Genomic DNA, 19,336 nt, shown 5'->3' on the forward strand with positions numbered 1-19,336 from the left:
TTGCACTCGGAAGTTTTTCACTATTTTAACATTTTCTGGTGAGATAAAATCGATATTTTGTGAAACTAAGTCGACGAGAAGGCATGGGTACATTGAGGAACAAAGCTATTTTATTTGAATATTTCTCAGAATGATGTATTATAGGAGAGATAATATTAAATATCAAATTTTATGGTTTTACTGTATGAAATCAAGTGGTGAGAGTCATCTCTCGAGTGCAAAGTATTCTTATATCTCTCATATTTTAAATAATTCGGTAATCCTTTCTATTCTGAATGTTTTAGACGTTTTGCCAATCTTCATTCTAGTAATACTACTTAAAAGATTCGGATATCTCGCCTCTAAACTTATCCTTACAATATCATCATTCACCCAGAATAAACCTAAGTCACGAATTTACTAACAATTCAAACCATCCTTCTCGCACGACACTTAAGCATCAAGCGTGACATTTGAACAAATCCAACGTGCAGTAACAGCAATTCAATCAAAGGAAACATCATATTTCCATCAATAAAATCGTGCAGCATTCAACGCATCGACCCTTTGCAACAACAGAACCTTGCCTGAGCACGCATTCGACCAATCTAAAATAATTACATTTATATAATACGTAACTAACGGAACATGTAATCTTCGACTGAAGATTCGCTTGCATCAGATCCGAGCTCTCCTGCAATTATTGTCAATAACATTTTACAGCCGCCTATAGCCGCCAGTAGCGAAGGGGTTAAACTCGAGTCAGCCATTTTCCCAGCGAACATTATCATTCAACTTTTTAATAACCAACGCGAAACTAAATTCCCGGAGACGCGCGCGCGTCACGTGATCCGCGTCATCGTGATTCCGAGGGGTCCGTTGAACGGGTGACTCGATAAATCTCTGCGCGGGGATTGATTCCGCGGGGGTTGGTCGCGTCATCGCGCGAGATCTCGCCGATATAATGCATTACAGGAATCTAACGACCGGTTTTCACTGGAAATGCGTCTCAGCCGAGTGACAGCCGAGCGCTCGCGGCTTCATTACCCCCCACCAGCCGCGGCCGGCCTGTTATTTAAACGGTTTTCCATCATTACGAGCGTGGCGGCTCGTTAACGCGGACATATAATTACGCCCCGGCGATAATAATAATGATAATAACACAGCGCCGATACGCACGCTCGAGGAGAGGGCCGCGTGTACCCGTTCGTCTCGTTTCATCGGCTCGTTTTATCGTCGCGCGACGAAGAAACTCGCGGACTAGGCCCGGGGCGGTCCGCCGATCGCCGATCCCGCCTGTTAATCCCGGTTTAACCCTTCGCGAACGAGTGTCGACGTTCTGTCGGGATCAAACTCTCGCGTTCGGAATAATAAGTTCGAGACGAATGATTTAGATAATCGAATAACGACAGATTAATGCATAGTTTCCTGATTCTCGGTGATTTAATCGTTTCTGCAGGATATCAATTAAGAAGTGATCTATCTTTACGTGTCCGGCTGTTTAGAGATAATTGATTCATAGAAATCGAATGATGTTTCTCGTATAGTTGCGTTTGAAACTTGATTCACGGAATACTGTTGCAAATTACTTGGAGAATTCGAGTTTTGTTTGGAAGATTTCGTCACTGAGAGTGTTTTTAGTTTAGTGATCGGATGCCGATTCTATTTCTGTGCTAGATCTAAGTTTCATTAACTTGCTTTGTGATCTCGTAACTGCTCTCGTTAGGACTGCTCTATCATTAAGAAAATTCACCGGGAAAATGTAGGAGTTTTATTCTCTCTATATCTACGTTTACTTTAAAGCCTAACGATCGGTGACAGATGAATATTTAATTTTCGCTTTAAAGAACCGAATGTCCTTTGTATTTATGAAATTTGAAACCTTTATCGCGAGTCCCGCGCGATATTATAATGAGGGGTTAACCCTTTGCGGACGAAGATTCTTCAGAGTACACAAAACCTTCAGCAGATCAGGCGAAATTATATCTCGTATGCTCAGAAGAAAAGGAAACTACGCACTGATCCCTTGCTGTTCGAGTTATTAACCCTTTGCACTCGAAAGCTTTTCACTAGAAACGATTCGGCACTTTCCTATAAGATGTAGACGACGTTATTTGAAACGAACTAATGAGAAAGCATACGTAAGTTAAGAAACAGATCTATTTTATATAGATATTTCAAATATTGATGCATTATACGAAACTTAATATTATATATGACACTTTGTAATCTTTTATATCGAATGAAATGGTGACCGAGAGTCACCACTTGATTTGATACAGCAAAATTATAAAGTCTTGCATATAATATTAAGCTTTGTATAATGCATCAATACGTGTAATATTGAAATAAAATAACTATCCTTCTTAATTCATGTATGTTTCCTCATTAATTAGTTTCAAAGAACATCGTCTGTATCCCATCAGAAAATGTTGCATATTTCTAGTGAAAAACTTTCGAGTGCAAAGGGTTAAATCATTCGTTCGCGACTCAGTATTCGAAATATGAAAGTTTGCTCTCGGCAGAACGTCGACGTTCGTCCGTAAAGGGTTAACAGGTTACCTCACTGCGGAGAAACAATCGAAGTCACGTTGAGATTTCGAGATGCAACGGAAAAAGCCGGCGTTTGGAAGCTACGGACGTTTTTTGAAAGGGTTAACGGGCGAGAACGGGCCCGTGTATCCTCTCGTTTCCCTCGCAGCCGGGCATCGGCGAGATTATGGTCGCCGGCGCGAAATCCGAGACCCAAGCGTCGACCGCATGGGATTATCCTTCCATAACGTCAGCCGAGCTAGGCCATAACACGGCATTGCCACATCTTTCGCCGGATAAAATGTAAGAGCGGCGATGTTGTCGGCGAGAACGGGAATACGGCTGGCCGTGTGCATGTTCGGCCGAGACTTGCTCCACAGAGCGACAGGGAGACACGAGGATCGCGGATAATCAGCGGATACTTGATTGATGAACTACATACCCTTTCGTTGCGTGCGCTGAACGCGGGGATAGGGTCGAGTCCTTGTAACACCGGATTTTCTACGCGTCGAGTCAAATGGTAAAAGCTTGTTGGAGTATAATCTTTTTAACCCCTTGGCCTACGATTTCTTTCTCAAGTTTGATCGATACGACTACTGTGTCATTAATAACTTATTGGAAACAGAGAAAAATTCTAAGCGTATCTTATGCCTATGTTTCCTTTCGAGTATAATAGTTGATTACAGAGGAATAACATTTACTTTGAATTCGAATGAACTAATATATATATATATATATTTGTTGAATCATTGAAAAACACCACGAGTCTTACTCGTTGTTGTAGGGCAAGGGGTTAATGCAATGCTCCTAATGAGGCTGCGGAGAGAATGTCGGGAGGAGTGTTTAACCCTTTGCGAACGAAGATTCTTTGAAACATAGAATATCGTCGGCAGATAAAGCTAAATTATGTATCGATTGCTTAGATAATTGGAAAAGGGAAACTACGTACTGACCTCCAGCTGTCTTAGTAATTAAATCAGTTGTTTGCGACTTAGTGTTGCAAATATGAACTAATCTCGCTAGAATGTCGACGTTCGTCCGCAGAGGGTTAATTGGAGAGTCCCTTCTTGACAGACGCGACGAGATCATCCATTTAGCCATCATCATATTTCATTGTCACTGCTTAAATGTTTTCGATTTTCCATGAGAATTTATGCAATTTGATGGAACAATTGGGAAATTAGATGAAGTGATTTACATGAAATTTTACATGATTAGTGGAATTGTATTAACCAGGAGATAGTCGATAGATAATTAAATATCTTTGGAATGATTCACGTGGACATTCATGTAATTTGTAGAATAATCATACCAGTACTCGAAATGTCCGATCATCGGTAATTAAGTATCTTCAGGCAATTGAATTGCAGTTTGATTCACCCTTGAACTCTTTCGTTACCAGCTGATCTTTGAACGTTTAATTGCTTCATCTTCGAAATATTTTATAATTGTTCGAACGAAAATTATTTCTAGGTTCTTGATATATGAAACTTCTCTTAAATTCATTAGTTTTCTACAAATCATTGAAAACACTGCAGCGCGATCAATCGTCGCGGATTCACTTGTTCGAAAGAGCAGTGCGACGTGTGTAATCCCTACATACCCGGCGTGTAATTAATAGCGCCGCGACTTATAAATTATTGACGATGAAACACCGTGAATTAATGCACATATTAAACAGCCTTTTGTCCGGCGGCCGCCGGCCAATCCCGGCCGCGTCCGCTCCGCGGAAACTTTGCTCTCGCTGAAACGGGAAAGCGAGAGCTGGCTGCGCCCGTGGATCTGAACAAACAAGATCGCGCGATTTCAACGAGCTCGGCGTCCGAAAAAGGGAATCTTTTCGAGCCGACTCGATTCAGATTCTACTTGATAACGATAAACGCGGAAACTGCTTCTATTTAATCGTTTCTAAAATTAGAAGGGACTGTTACTTCTACAATCGTTTCTTCCTTATAAGGTAGTTTTCACTACTTTAACGATTCGAGCATTTTCAACATTTCTGTACAGTGTAGAAGAAATTGTTTTATTGGAGCTCTCAAAAAATTATTACTTCTGATCGTTTGAAAGAACTTCTTCTTTATAAGGTAATTTCCTGTTTCAACGATTCGAGAATATGTAATAATTTCTGTACAGTGTGCAGAATAAAAGATCGTTTTGTTCGAGTTTTCAGAAAATTATTCCTTCTTGAATAGTTTTAAATAACTCCTTGCTTCTTTAATTAAAGTAACTTTCACTGTTTCAAAGATTCAATCAGTTTTAACATTTTCAACAGCAAAGTAACAGTTTCTTTTAGAAAAATTTACGAAGATTTCTGGAATTTTCTAATTCGATTTTGTTTTAGTTTTATATAGTGACTCTATCGAAATTGATTAGTTAAGAAGTTCATTTAATTCGTTGCCTGTCACCTAAATCGAAGATTGTATATTCCTAGTAAATAACCGCACGGTAATAAGACACTCGATATGAGAAATTAATTTCCAAGTCGTTCCCAGTTTCGTAATTCTATCTGTAAAAATCGAGATTTGCATAAACATCCGCGCCGCATTGTTCAGAGATACAGACGGGACGGGTGATTTTTAATCGTGAATCATTGCGATTCTTTCGACGTGTGGAAATGAAAAGTTGCCTGGTTTACGAGTTAATTAATTACGAGTTATCTGTTTCTACGTATGCCTGCGTTCCTCTTATTGCTATTGTCACTGATCTTCTATGTCGATTCTTGACGTTAACCTTACATTTCATAAATATTCATCAAACCTTGATACATCCTTTCCTAATTACTGCAATATCTTTCAAAAATGATGTTTCTTATATAAAAACACCAGAAATCTACTCCTTCCCTTCGTTTCTGTAAAACATTGCTCTCCTCAGAATCAGAGTACCAAATTGAAATTTACCTTTCACTATTACCTGAATACTAATACCATCACTTACACAATTACACCTGTAAAGAAGGCAAGAAAAATCAATGAGTCCCTCGATAATCTGAACCCACATGCTTCAGATCGAAGGAGCTCGTTTCAATCAACCAATATTGTACCCAGCGTTAATTATCATCTACACCTTTTCATTAAATTTCCCCTTCATCACACAGATAGATGATTTTCGTTGAATATTTCAACTGTTTCGAGGAGTTCCAAAGAATTCCCCACAATTCCCGTTCTCAAAGCCACACAAACCCTTCACACGCAAATCAGTTGAACCGGAGGAGATCGAAGTTGCTCGAGACAGCAATGGCTCGATGGATTTTAGTCACCCGTCAATAAAACAACCAATCGGTGAGTCAGTTTGCAGGGAAAGCAAGGTATCTCGATCGCGAACAGATGCCATGAAAGTTTCGATGATAGGATGCTTTCGTGGATCGGTTATGTACCTTGTTTAGCTTTACGTTGAATCGAACACTACGATGTACCCGTGCTCCGATAATACTGTGTAATCGTGTCTGTAATTCGCTACGCTCGATCCTCTATCGTTCGCTAAATGGGAACTGAAGCTGCTTCTACCTACGTGTAACGTGTTTCTGTTGCAGTTGCCGTCGCTCTGACGGGAAATTCAATTTCAATCGAACCGCTACATCATTCGATGGAAACATTGTTTCTCTGTAGGGAACGTACTCAGATATTTCGATTTTCCCGATGCATTCTGTGTTCAGAATGTGCCAAAAATCTCGGAGATGGAATATAGAAGATGAAAACGAATTGACGAACGAGGCTGTACTATAATTTTAACCATCCAATCAAGAAACTAGGTCGTCTATTAATATCAAGGTACCATTACTCAAACAAGAATCTTCCAATTTGTTTAAAGAACATTGGCAAGTGAAGACTATATTGCTTCATATATTTTTCATTAGATTGTATTATATTTTATGTAACAACACTGCATTAACCCCTTGCCTTGCAATAAAACGTGCGACTCGTGACGAAGACTTTAACCCTTAGCAGTCCTATGTCGAGTCAGACTCGACATTCTATTTTATTGCGACCTCTATCTGTTTTAACAATTTTTTCTATATTTATTTGTAGTATCACAATTGTACCATTCAAAGGTAACATTCCCAAATATTCTTGAATAAATAAATAGAGCGTCATATTACGCTGTAATTGAATGAACTAACGTCGACGTGAACCTCAAACTGAAAAACTAAGAACCCTTCGGACAGCAAAGGGTTAAACAGAATCGAACAAGCATAGCATTACTCAACGTTCCCGAATGTAGATAAAATATTATTCAATGATACTTCAGAGCAAAAAAGGAATAGAATCTAAAATCGTTCTCGTTTGCGATCGATTATCAATGACAAAGCAGTTGCGTCACAATTAAAGAATAAATCATAAGACAAGGGACTAAGAGTCAAACAGTGCTCGAATCCGCGACGTTCCACTAACCAGACACCCCAGAATCCCCAAATTAACCGAACATCTCGAGAAACCAACGAGAAAACTTCCAAAGTTCCCCCGTTCGTATTGGAATCTCGAGTTCCCCGTTTTCGAATTGAATTTCCCGCGCTCGCCTCCGTTTCTCTCAGCTGATCGCTGCTACGGTGCGCGCTGGTGCTAGTGTCGCAGGCACGCGTATACGAAAGAATGTGAAGCGTGAATACACAGGAAAACCGAGTGATGGTGGCGGGAGATGGAGGGAGTGAGGAGGAAAAAACTCATGCAAATGAAAGACACGTCCCACCGTTGTCCTCGTCCCAGAAGGTGTACGGGGAAAATGTCCGGAGAAACTCGATGATCCCTCGCCCGTGTGGATCGAAGATGCAGAACCAAAATGGCGAGGAGGATTAAACCAAAAAACAAAAAAAGAGAGGACGAAACAAAAATTAAAAGAAAAACAACGAGATAAAAAAAAAGGAACACAAACAGTGTGTATGTAGGTATATATTTATATATAGAAAGAGGACAGAATGAGCTGTCGTTTTGTCACTTACCCTTCAGAGAGGATGTTATCATGGGGTCACCTGAAAACGACACAAGTACAATATTGCAGTGAACGTCATGTAATGAAAATGAGAGATAGAGATAGAGGTAGAAAGAGATAGAGAGAGATAGAGATAGAGAGAAAGAGAGAAAGGGAAAGAGAGAGAGAGATAAAATAGTCAGGCATAATAATGAGAGACAGAGAAACGCGATGGAAATTATAATTCTACGATCGTCGTTAAACAACCGAGCCGATGCTGAGGCATCCAACTAGAACAGATGAGAGATTAAAGAAAGAGGAAGCGGAAAGATGTGTCCTTCTTCTTCTTCTTCTTTATTCCTTCCTCCTCGTTTTATTTCCGTTACTCCCTTTTCTTTCGTTCCCTCCTCGCTAGAGAGGTTTACGACACGTTAATTCTATGTAATGTCTTATTTCTTCTTTCTTCAGTTCCGTTCTTGGCACCTTTCGTTTTCTTATTGTTCTGCGATGCTAGATTTGCGACGTATTAATTCTACGTAATGCCCCGTGTGTCTTCTTCTTCGCTTTATTCCGGTTACTTTTCTGGTGGTTCGTTACGTGCCAGGATCGGACGTGTCCAACGTATCGCGTGCCCGTGATTCGCGAGTCTATTAATTAGTGTATTCGTGATAAGAATGGTATTGCGGGAGTTTCTTGTACTTTGTGAGATTGTTGTTTTAACGTAATGAGACGATGCGGGTTCTTAATCTGTGCGAAAGGTGATACTGGAGCGGTTACTGTTGGGAAAGATAAGGTTCGAGGTTCACGAAACTTCCAAGTATCGAGAATTTCGTTTTCCCGATGGTTTAAGTATACTTTATACGTAATTGCGATTAGTGCAGTAAGTAGCGCTAAGTAGAGAATATGTTAAGATTTCGCGTCGAGATAATATTATCTTTTCGAAAGTTATCAAGATACCGACGGAAAGGTTTAAGAACGCCTTCTTGAGAGCTCGTACTAGTTAAAAATGTTTCGAAAGAACTACTTTGTCAAACCAGTTCCTCAAAATCGGTCAAAGAGTCAAAAATCATCTGAGACAGACAGCGAAGACATCAAAAATCACTTTGTCTACCAAACCAATCCTTAACAATCGGTCGAAGAGTCAAAAATGATCTAAGGCAGACAGAGAAGCTACAGAAAATCGCTTTGCTCATTAAACCGATCCCTCGAAATCGATCAAAGAGTCAAAGATAGTCACAAACAAACAAAGAAGTCAAGAAAAATCGATTGTTATGTGAAACCAGTCCCTTAAAATCGGTCGAACAGTCAAATATAGTCATAAACAAATAGAGAAGTCAAAAAAAATCAATTGTTATATGAAACTAGTCCCTCAAAATCGGTCGAAGAGTCAAAAATCATCCAAGACAGACAGAAAAGCCATAAAAAATCACTTCGTCTACCAAACCAATCCCTAACAATCGGTCGAAGAGTCAAAAATCACCTAAGACAAACAGAGAAACTACAGAAAATCGCTTTACCTATTAAACCGATCCCTCGAAATCGATCAAATAGTCGAAGATAGTCACAAGCAAACAGAGAAGTCAAGAAAAATCGATTGTTATGTGAAACCAGTCCCTTAGCATCAACGGAGGAAGCAAAAATCGTTGAGGGGAGCAATGGAAGAAGATCAAGAGGCGCAGGGCCGTGTCCGACGGCGCGTGGGCCCAGCATCGCGAAGCAGGGAGGAGGGCCTTTGGGCTGAGATCGTGGAGACCGGGGTCAGGGATCAGGCATGCGCCGCAGAAAAGAACGGGAAAACGTTCCTCTCTCCCAACAGATAGGGTATCTCCTCGCATAATGCGCAAGTGGGAGGCTCGTACCCAGCAGACACGCTTAGGACCGAGCCACGGCCGCTCGGACTGTCTTCGCGAAGAAGAGCCTTCTTTGTTCAACCGTGGCTCAGGCTTCTTCCTACGGTGTCCTGCTCCTTCCGCCCTTCCTTCTTCTCTTCCCTTTATTAGGCTTTGTTTCGCCAAGCTCTTTTACCACCGGCGAAGATCATTCGCCGCGGCGCGACAACGCGCGACTTCGTACATCAAGTTCGGCAACTTCGAACTGTAGATCTAAACTTCCCCACGGTTTCCGAGATACCTGTACATTTCGTCGGACTTGAAAATTAGAGTATTTAGTATTCTAGATTTGAAGATTGGAAAGATCTTGCAGTTCGAAGATGAGGTGTGAAGGTTCGAAGTTTGAACGAAGTTTTACAGTTGGAAGGTGTCTGATGTTTTGAATTCTGAAGTTGAGGTCTAACGTTTCATGCTTCAGTTAGATGAGATTTTAAACTTCGAGGTTGTCGAGGTCTAAAGCTTCGAATCTCGAAGTTTGTCAAAGTGTCAAGTGTCGAGTCAACGAGGTTCAAAATATACTTCAAGATCTCTGAACTCTCAAGTATCCGAATCTGGAAGCTTCCGAGTATTAATGTTCACTTCTAAACGTCGCAAACTAAGATTAGAGTCTTAAGTCAAGATCTAAATGCATCAAAGTTCCAGAACTCAGAATCTCCTGACGCCTGAGTCTACCGAACATTCGAAGCTCCAGTTTCTAAACGTTTCATCCTTAATCTTTAAACTTGAACTCCTAACACTTCGACTCTCCCGTCTTCTAAACCTTTGCGAAGCAAGTTCCAGGTAATCTGATAGTTGATTTAAGATCTGACTAAGAGTCAACCCTTTCGAACGCCTGTTTCATCAACTTGCGCGAGTATAATGCAGAAAATGAAATTGCTACCATGGTAGGGCATCGTTTCGAGGAGCCGAAGGATGAATAACGCGCTTAATCGGTTGATTAGCGAGAATGATATTGGCAGAAGCCGGTATCCCCAAGCAGAAGTGTAAATCTATTCACTGTCAGGATGCAATTATACCGGTGCATCGGAACGCTAACTGGCCGAGGTTTCGTGTTAATCGTGAATATGAATTATCGCGTGTTTTACCTCTTATAACAGAGTCCCAGCGCACTGCCGCGGTTGTTCGTATCAATGTGTAGAGACAGTACTATCATTTACCGACGATTGAACATGGTAAATGTAATTGAACATTGTATATTCTTACAAGCACTTTCCATCGGTTTTTCGATCTTTATGCTTGCAAGTCGTGGAAACATCGGATTGGAAAACTCATCGTCTGAAAGCTACCGGGTTCATAGGTTCAGCGGTTTCAATACTTCTACTTGTTCAGATTCTTAAGTACTTTCTAGGTTCATTCTTCGTTCCTTAGAAGATTCATTCAAAGCTACGTAATATTAGTTAAGCCACAGTTTCTACATTCATAAACTCTGGAGATTTTAATTCTGTTATCAAATTTCTATAGATTTACATTCTAATGTTTTCGACTAAAGAAAATTACACAATTTCAACTATCAATTCCAGAGCTTTTAAATTCATATTACAAACCTTATATGATTTTGAACTTTAAAGTTTGCGACTGAAAAATCTAACTTCTACATTCTAAAATTCTAAATTTAAATTTTTCAGTGACACTATCTTTAGATAACGCAGTTTCAAGTTGTCAAAGTTAATAATGTTGAAATGCAGAATACTCTGATCTAACTTCTACATACTAAAATTCTAAATTTAAATTTTTCAATGACACTGATATCCTTAGATAACGCAGTTTCAAGTCGTCAAAGTTAATAATGTTGAAACGCAGAATACTCTGATGATCGTTGATCATTTCCACGATTCAACATCCAGAGCGTCGTTGCCAAAGCGAAATTGAAATTCCTCTGTGTCCAATGATCCTCGGGATCAAGAATCACGGTTTCGGTGCCGGAGTCAGACAGTGGCCCCTGAATCTGCATCGGTGCGTGCATCTGCTTGCACATGCAAGCCATGCCGGCACGTGTGGGCCGAGCAAATCTTCCGGTGGATTTCGCGTGATGACTCACCGCATCTCGTTCCTCGAGTCGTTCGTTATTCTTCGGAGCGGCCGGCGACGTACAAAATATCAAAGATCGTTTCGGAAATGTTGTGTGTCTAAACAATCCGTAGGATCTAAGCGTTCAATCGAGGCGCCGCGATCTTCGAAATCGTCGAAGACGCCTCTTGACTTATGACTCGTTTCGTGACTAAACTCACGGAAGTCGCTATATTGTTTCGACGACTTTCAGATGAAGCTGATAACTCAATAATTGTACAAAGAACAGAGAAACTGTATACTGATCATTGAAAGTTTCAAAGATTTTAAGCAACGAATTACTTTTTAAAAATTCTTCACTAGCCATTTCAACTCAAGACTAAATCGATTATTCCTCGAGCCCAGTATTCCCATATCATCCGCTTAAAAATTAACAATAGTTAATAAAAGGTCTAAATACCAACACAGAGATAGACATCTCATTTGACCTTAAAAAGATTCATTTCTCGAGTCTAGTGTCCCCATGTTATCCATCTAAAACTCAACAATTCTGAAATAAAGAGCCTAGATAGTAACGAGAAGATAACAAACATCTCATCTGACCTCAACAAAAGTAAATAACATCAAGATTCATCAATGTCCTCTCCAGTTAAACCTAGTAAAAATAATAAAATTCCGAAACGTGCGCTAGTAGCGATTTGAATCCAAGACTAAATCGATTATTCCTCGAGGCGGGTATCCCCGCGTCGTCCGCTTAGGAATCAACACTGACCACTGACTTCAGAAATCCTGAAACGTTGCATTATCCTCGGCAACGAGACGGAACGCCTCCAGCGTCCTTGGGCCGTTGGAAACGTTCGCTCGGATCGCACAGGATCCTCTCGATCGATTACGCCGCGCGGCGGCGACTCGCATTCTTCGCGTTCGAGGAATCGTCGGATCCATCGGATCTACCGGTTAAATCCCGCCGCCGATTAATAACGACGGAACTAATGGCCGCGGGAGCCATTCCGTTAATTCGCCGGCGAATTTTCAGGAGTAACAATCTCGCGCGCGCACGCGCGCACGCGAGCCGAGCACTCGCGTGTCCTGCGTACTCGGCCGGCTTCCGGTCTCCGGGGAATTTTCCATTTTTTTCTTCCTTTTTTTCACTGACACATTCAAGGCCGGCCGACCGGCTTCCGTTAAACGGCCTTCGTGCGCCTCTGGCCATTGTTTGATCGAAATGATTCGGGCATGATTGTTGCAATAATGGTTTTCGCGTTATTTAGATCGTGACTGTGAAATACGTTGTTGCGGCATGGGATTCAGACGTAGGAAATCGTAGTACTTGGATTTCGATAATTCTCGTTGGATCATCTCGAACGGCGTTTCGTCTTTGCAGTGAGGTGAGCAAGAGATTGTAATGGGACAGAATGGAATTTGTTTGTCGCTTAGATTCCGTAGAACATTCTGGAGCTTCTGAGAGGACGTAAAATAGAATCACCGAAGAATAGATTTTTCTATGTGAAAGGAAAACAAGATATTCAATTCAAGTGGAAACATCCATCTCGTTTCACGTATAAAATCATTCTAAACCCTTGAATTCCCTAGTTTCAATAACTATAACAAAGTTCCTACTATTACCAAAAAGTAAATAAACAAGAAATTTCAATGATAAAGACAACTCTTTCTCCAATCTTCACACAAAGATACAAAGCTTCCCAAACGACACAAAGTATTCTCATTCATCTCAGAAACTCTGGTGCTATACTGAAACTTAAGACTCTTCGTTGTTTTCTAATTAATAATATTTAATATCTATTCATTACATACTTTGCATCTAACAATAATCATATCTTATTACACACATAATCATATCTTACCGAAAACATTCGATATAGAGATGTTTCTCATTTTTCCCAACCAAAACGGCGAAATCGGCCACCGTGCGACGGCAGACGAGAAACCGATCAAATCCGAGAACGCCCGGACAATTGCAGCGCATTCCTACGAATATCGGCGAATTATTCAAGCCGCGTAAAAAGGAGAACGCGAGCTCCTCGGCGCGTTCGTCGCGGCGACGACGAGAGCCGCGCGGTCGCCGAACGTCGGCCACGGTTTCCCGATTTGAATAAAACAGGCGAGCGAAATAAACGCGACGAGGGACGCCCGTGGAAACCGGCGAACGATTAGATACGGTTTTCATGTACCGCCACTCGGGATATGATGGACGCCGCTGTTTATTCCACCGGCCGGGATTACCGACGCGTATTTCCATGAGAGAAAAATAACGGCACGCACGGACGACGGAACGGACGGACGGACGGACGGGCGAGCGCGTATTCGTAACGATGCTCATTCATGGAAACGCTGGTCAGCGGATCGTCGCGGGAAAGATATTTCCTTCGGAGGGAGGCGTGGATGTTTTGCAAGGGAAACGCGTGAAGGAGATTCTGGTTTTAACACTGGATTCACGCGACGATTTCAGGCGTATTGAATTTTATGAGCATTATTTGGTAAGGATGTGTACGAATCTTGAGTTACGTGGTTGAAGGGATATGTATGTTGATTGTTTGTTTTTAATATTCCTTTGTAATCTTTTTGCAATTAATATTGGATTCAGGGGACGCAACGATTTCAGGCGTATTGAAATTTATTATTATTTGGTAAATGCTTACCAAATATTTTTAAAGCTTAATTATTAAAAGTTTAATTGTCTGCCTGCGAACCGTTAATTTCTAAGATTTAAATGAACGAACGTCAATTTCTCTAGGAGCAATAGAACAAACTGTACAGGAATGTCCAAGCGTTGAGCAAATTTTCTTTGCGAGCTTTTGAAGGAATGATGGAGTTTGATGAGAACTATAACACTAATCTTCAGAAATTACCTTACAGAAACCTTTACTTTTTCCTTGGTTCTACTAAATCATCTCTTTCTCAATCCTACGTCACATTCATTTTCCTAATACCACTAACATCCCCAATAAACCCTTCAAATTCACAAAAAAACTCAAGAAAACCATGATTCAATCCTCAATCTCACCTCTTCAATATTCTACAAAATAAAACAATTATCCTAATAAAACAACCAGTCAGAAATCTCCTATCCTGTTCAAACTATTATCCTACACGGAGTACAAGTGAATAAAAGAACTGTTCGCCACATTTTTCAACGGCACGATCGCGTTCTACCCCGTCCCGTCCTTGGCTTCCGGATACCTATTATTCCGCTCGCAACCCTGGAGGATTCTACGCGGAATTACATAAGCGACGTCGGCCGATCGTCACGCGACGTCAATCACCAAATGGCTCCGATCCTTCTGGAGGAATTAATAACGTCGAACGGTTTAGCTTCTTTCGTGGATACCTTGTATATCCTGATTAAAAGTCCCATGGCTGCGTGCGCGGGCTGTCCCGTCAGCCTATTCCCTCAAGGATCGCGTTCCTTCCACGTAAATCCACTTGGTGCCGGTCACCGTTTTAACGCCGGACCCTCGACGCGGAAAGATAACCGGAGCAAACGTTGCCTGAACCGCAAGGAACGACTTTTTTCAACTCGAGACGAGAATTTTGTGAATCTTTCGAAGCTTTCTTCGTCAGAAAGCAGAAGAAGAATTAGAGGGAAGAGTACAATGAATTCTATTTGATTTATTTTGAGTAATGTACGCTTCAAATCCTAAATCTGCATATTAACCCTCTATAATCCCGTGTAACTTTGAAGTCACACATCAGTAGACTAGGTTGAATTGATTTATTTAATTTTTTATTGCAAAATGACGGATGACATTAAATGATTAATCAACTAGAACTTTTATACACGCAGGCGTTTACGTTCCACGTCATTGTAACTTCAACGTTACAAAATATATTCGTTTTAATAAAACTATTAAAACTATTGAATACATTTTTAATTTGTGTACATATGTTGATATTTATTAATTTCATACTGCGTCAATTTTCTTATAATCACGAAAGAAAAATCGGCCCATAGAGGGTTAAACCAAAAATCGTCGTGTAAAACATATCTACTCGTAATCGCTAAAATGAAGAATTCAAAATACCAGCGAAACTTCCTGCGATTAATTCCAGAGAGATTAGAAATCCTTTAAAATTCACTCTCCATTAACGGTCCTGGTAAACTATAAATGCAAAATAGGTCTGCGACCGGTAACATTAATAAACTACGGCCACTATTATCATTTCAGTAAATTACCGATGCGTATGTTGTATTATGGAACATTATATGTATATATATGAACAATAAAAAAAGAAAAAAAAATATATACATACACATATATTTTGTACAGTAGCATAAAAGATTGATATTCAAATGAGCAACCGAGAGCGTCCCGTGCTCTCCAACGAATTCCGCGGCCGAGAAAAAAAGAGAAGTGGTCCTTTAAGAATGATTAAAATTGAACGCTCGACGGAGGAGTAAATAAATAATCGCTGATGTATACGACGGCAAATTAAAGGGCTAGTTATCGGTACCATCGGCTAGGCACCTGGCTACACGATAATCATTATGATCAGATGCAATCGTTACGGCAAAATGACGATCGTTCTAACGACCCGCTACCTTGTAATGGCAGCGTGGCCGGGCGGCAAGTGGCAATCTCCGATGCGCGACACTGTCTGGTATGTCGGTTGGGAAACCATTTCGAGAGGGCTCCGGGGTATTTGGATTCTTCGTTCGTAGCATTAAATGTGTTCCACTCGTTTTACCTACTGGTTAATCAATTCTTTTTCTCCTTTTTCGTTGGTATTTTATGAAAAGACAGTGAGTGGTTAATGATTTTTCTTTCTGGTAATTGGAACCTTGGTAAGTTCGCTTTATGCTTTAGCGATAGAAACAACCGAACACGTGGACGAATCATATGATATTCCGTGAATTGTGTGCTAACGATAAATATGTAAATTATTATAGCGAAGAATATTTGATATACGAGTCGCTGAGAAGTTACGTCGATTTCTCGATGTTTATGATTTTTCTACGTTTTAATGGAAAATATTTAAGTTACTTCGGTCTTTGTAGATCAGACAGCTCTTTTCGCAGCTTCGGAAAACATTTAAGTTACAAATAGCTTGAGAAACATTAACTTTATCAGCTTTTATTTTTTGGACTTAACACTAGAACTATCGAGCATTTAATACGATTGATCTGCAATTCCTATAGAAATTGTAACAATAGATTATTTTCAGTTCCTTCAGACATTCATTCTAGTACTCAAATGAAACTATTTATTTTCAAAATCATTTCGAATATTCAATGCTTCGAAGATATCAATAACTGCTAAACAAAAAAATCTAAACCAGTCATTTTGACTAGTACGGTGACTCTAGTGTTAAGCGCAGTGGTTTCTGAGCGACTCGTATATTACTATAAAATTCTGCTACAAACAGATTCGCACTAATAATTCTTATAAATAAAACAAATCACTTTTACGGATCACGTCTATTAACATACGAAAATTGACATAAAACTCAACGTTAAATCCGCACAAACTTCAACCCCGAATTTAAATAAAACCATACAGAGGCGCAGCCTGAGCTAGTCCAGCCGTAGCTAAGAGGTTAATAATTCCCGACAATTTAATCATCCCCGATCACCGTAACGACCCGAGAATCACATCGACCCATGGAATACTACGCAACGTTTAACGCGAGCACAATGGCGTCATGAAAAAACGAGCGTATTTCGAGGCACGAGGCGTCTCTGCGACGGGGCGACGACAACGAAGACGATCCTTCCGAAAGGACGTTTGCGTAACCGTGCGCGACACAATCTACGGGACCGCTTACGTATCGCGAAAGAGAAACAAAAAAGAATGTCGACGAAAAGGACGATCGACCGAGGTAAATCCAGTCTGTCTGGGGGATGCGTCGCCGCTCGACGGATGAAGGTGCTGCTACGGGGCCGGCGGACGGGGGTTGGCGACGGCGACGGAACCGTCGGCGAACACGGACGCTGAATTATTCATGGGGGAATCTGTTGCTCTCTTATTCGACCGGTTCCCGGTGCCGTCAAATTTATTCGGAGAACCCCGTGGAACAGGCGGAATCGCACGCGTCGCTGCGCTCGCGCGTTAGATTAACACCATACGGGGTTGGTGAAACGTCGCGAACCGATTTTGAGGACCGGTCGAGAAAGAGAATGGTGGAATAATTGAATGAGTTAGTTAGCTGTAAGAGTTTCACTCTATATTTCATTAACGAGATGAATATTCTCAGGTAAATTGTGTCTTGTCATTTTAAGATGGAAGAAGTATCTTGGGTTTTTCGTAGTGTTTGTGAATGGTTTTGTGAACTGGTTGAGAAATGGTAGGTTGAGATCATTGAATCGTTGAGGCAGTGATAGAATTTATTTTATCAGGTTGTTTGTAATGTTTATGGATAGTTCTGTGAGCCAGTTAATTGATGGAATAACTGAATGATGGGATTAATGTTACATTTCCTAGAACCTTATTGTCTCATTAGAATGTTGCATAAGATTCAACCAACATAGCCACCATGATATAAGTTATCAACAGGCTACAATGATACACAGCTTGAATGAATTCAAAGGGAACAAAGCGTCATCCCTCCACGTTTAAACCACAAAAGGAACAACATTCACATCCCAGCCCGACGAGAACATCACAAAAGATACCCTCTACCTCCCGCGCGCGTTCTACCAAACAAATCTACCAAGGTCTCGCAGCGGTAGCACAACCTCGTCCAACACAGAGTACGGAACCCCATTGGTCCCGGGCAACAGACTACCACAATCCAAAAACATCCTACGGAACGCACAAACCGTAACTCGACTAACTCCTACGATTACTAAACCACTAAGTACCAGAGCATCTAGTACCAGGTGCTACAGTGTCTAACAGGAGCAACCCCTATACACGTACTCCCTTAAAAACCGGGACACCACGGGACAACCAAGAAAGCCAACCAAAAGTCCAACGCGACTGGGTGTCCAGCACCGCTGGAGAACCAATCTGTCGGCCATATTGAATATTCTTGTACCTGGTCGGTCGTAAGGGGCTGCCCTCCTCGGCGGATTCTGTCCTCTAGCGGGATGGAACTGCTGTTGCTGGTGCAGGGGTGGGGTCTGCGAGGGTTGCAGCTGAAGATGATACTGCTGGGGGGTTGGGTAATGACCCGACGTGTTCGCGGTGGACGCGGCCAGGTTCTGTTGCTGCTGGTACTGGCCGGTTTGGTACTGGTTCAGGTGATTCGGGTGATGGAAATGGGAATGGGGATGAGGATGAGGGTGAGCCGGCCCGTGGGAGTGCTGGTGGGGGTGAGTGTAAGGGGCGCACCAGGTGTAGTATTGCTGCCAGGAAGCGGCCGCGTCCACGCTAGCCATCCCGTCGCCTCCTTCTTCGCTCCCCATTCGGAAGCAGCGAGTATCTTCGAGATCCAGAGACGCTGCCGAGCTCTCTTCTCGTTCCTCTTGCTGCCCTTGCCCGCGCACTGTTTCGTTCTTTCGACACTGTTCCCGAGGAGTTTCCACGGAAACCCCTTGTCCGAGAGACTGGACTTCACGGAGCTTCACTGATGGGACACATGACGCACGCGAACTGGCCTACGCACTCGCAGAGCCTTCGACACTCTGCGGAGAATGTTTGTAGATGCTGAAGGGGGTAGGGGGCTGCAGATGTTTCTGGAGGGAATCGTTCTGTTAACCGCTTGTTCTATGATATCGTTTTTAAGTGAATTCATGATATCGTTGTAATATACTATGTCGGAATTTTCGGTAGTGTGACTCTTGATGGACATTTTCAAGTGAGTTCGATGAATTTAACTCTTTGAGGCATGTTTTAAGTACCCAAGTATAGAATCCACACCATACTGTTCGCCAAGCTTAACACTAGAACTAGCAGTCAAAATGACTGGTTTCGATTTTTTTGTTTAGCAATTATTGATATCTTCGAAGCATTGAATATACGAAATGATTTTGAAAATAAATAGTTTCATTTGAGTACTATAATGAATGTCTGAAGAAACTGAAAATAATCTATTGTTACAGTTTTTATAGGAATTGCATATTAATC

At 41.4% G+C, this 19,336-nt stretch overlaps 1 protein-coding gene across 1 annotated transcript in view; it reads right to left on the reverse strand.

The window, feature by feature from the left end:
* LOC116429200 (thyrotroph embryonic factor) overlaps positions 1 to 18,675 on the reverse strand; it is a 112,335-nt gene extending 93,660 nt beyond the window's left edge. Inside the window, exons 1-4 of the mRNA XM_076374003.1 lie at positions 18,306 to 18,675; positions 7,441 to 7,474; positions 6,401 to 6,407; positions 414 to 420 (exon numbers count right to left, since the gene is read on the reverse strand). Of these exons, the coding sequence (XP_076230118.1) occupies positions 414 to 420; positions 6,401 to 6,407; positions 7,441 to 7,474; positions 18,306 to 18,675 (418 nt within the window). The remainder of the gene's footprint in view (positions 1 to 413; positions 421 to 6,400; positions 6,408 to 7,440; positions 7,475 to 18,305) is intronic.
* Between the last annotated feature and the right edge of the window lie 661 nt (positions 18,676 to 19,336).

This window comes from Nomia melanderi, chromosome 14, assembly GCF_051020985.1.
Source record: "Nomia melanderi isolate GNS246 chromosome 14, iyNomMela1, whole genome shotgun sequence".
NCBI classification, from domain to species: Eukaryota; Metazoa; Arthropoda; class Insecta; order Hymenoptera; family Halictidae; genus Nomia; species Nomia melanderi.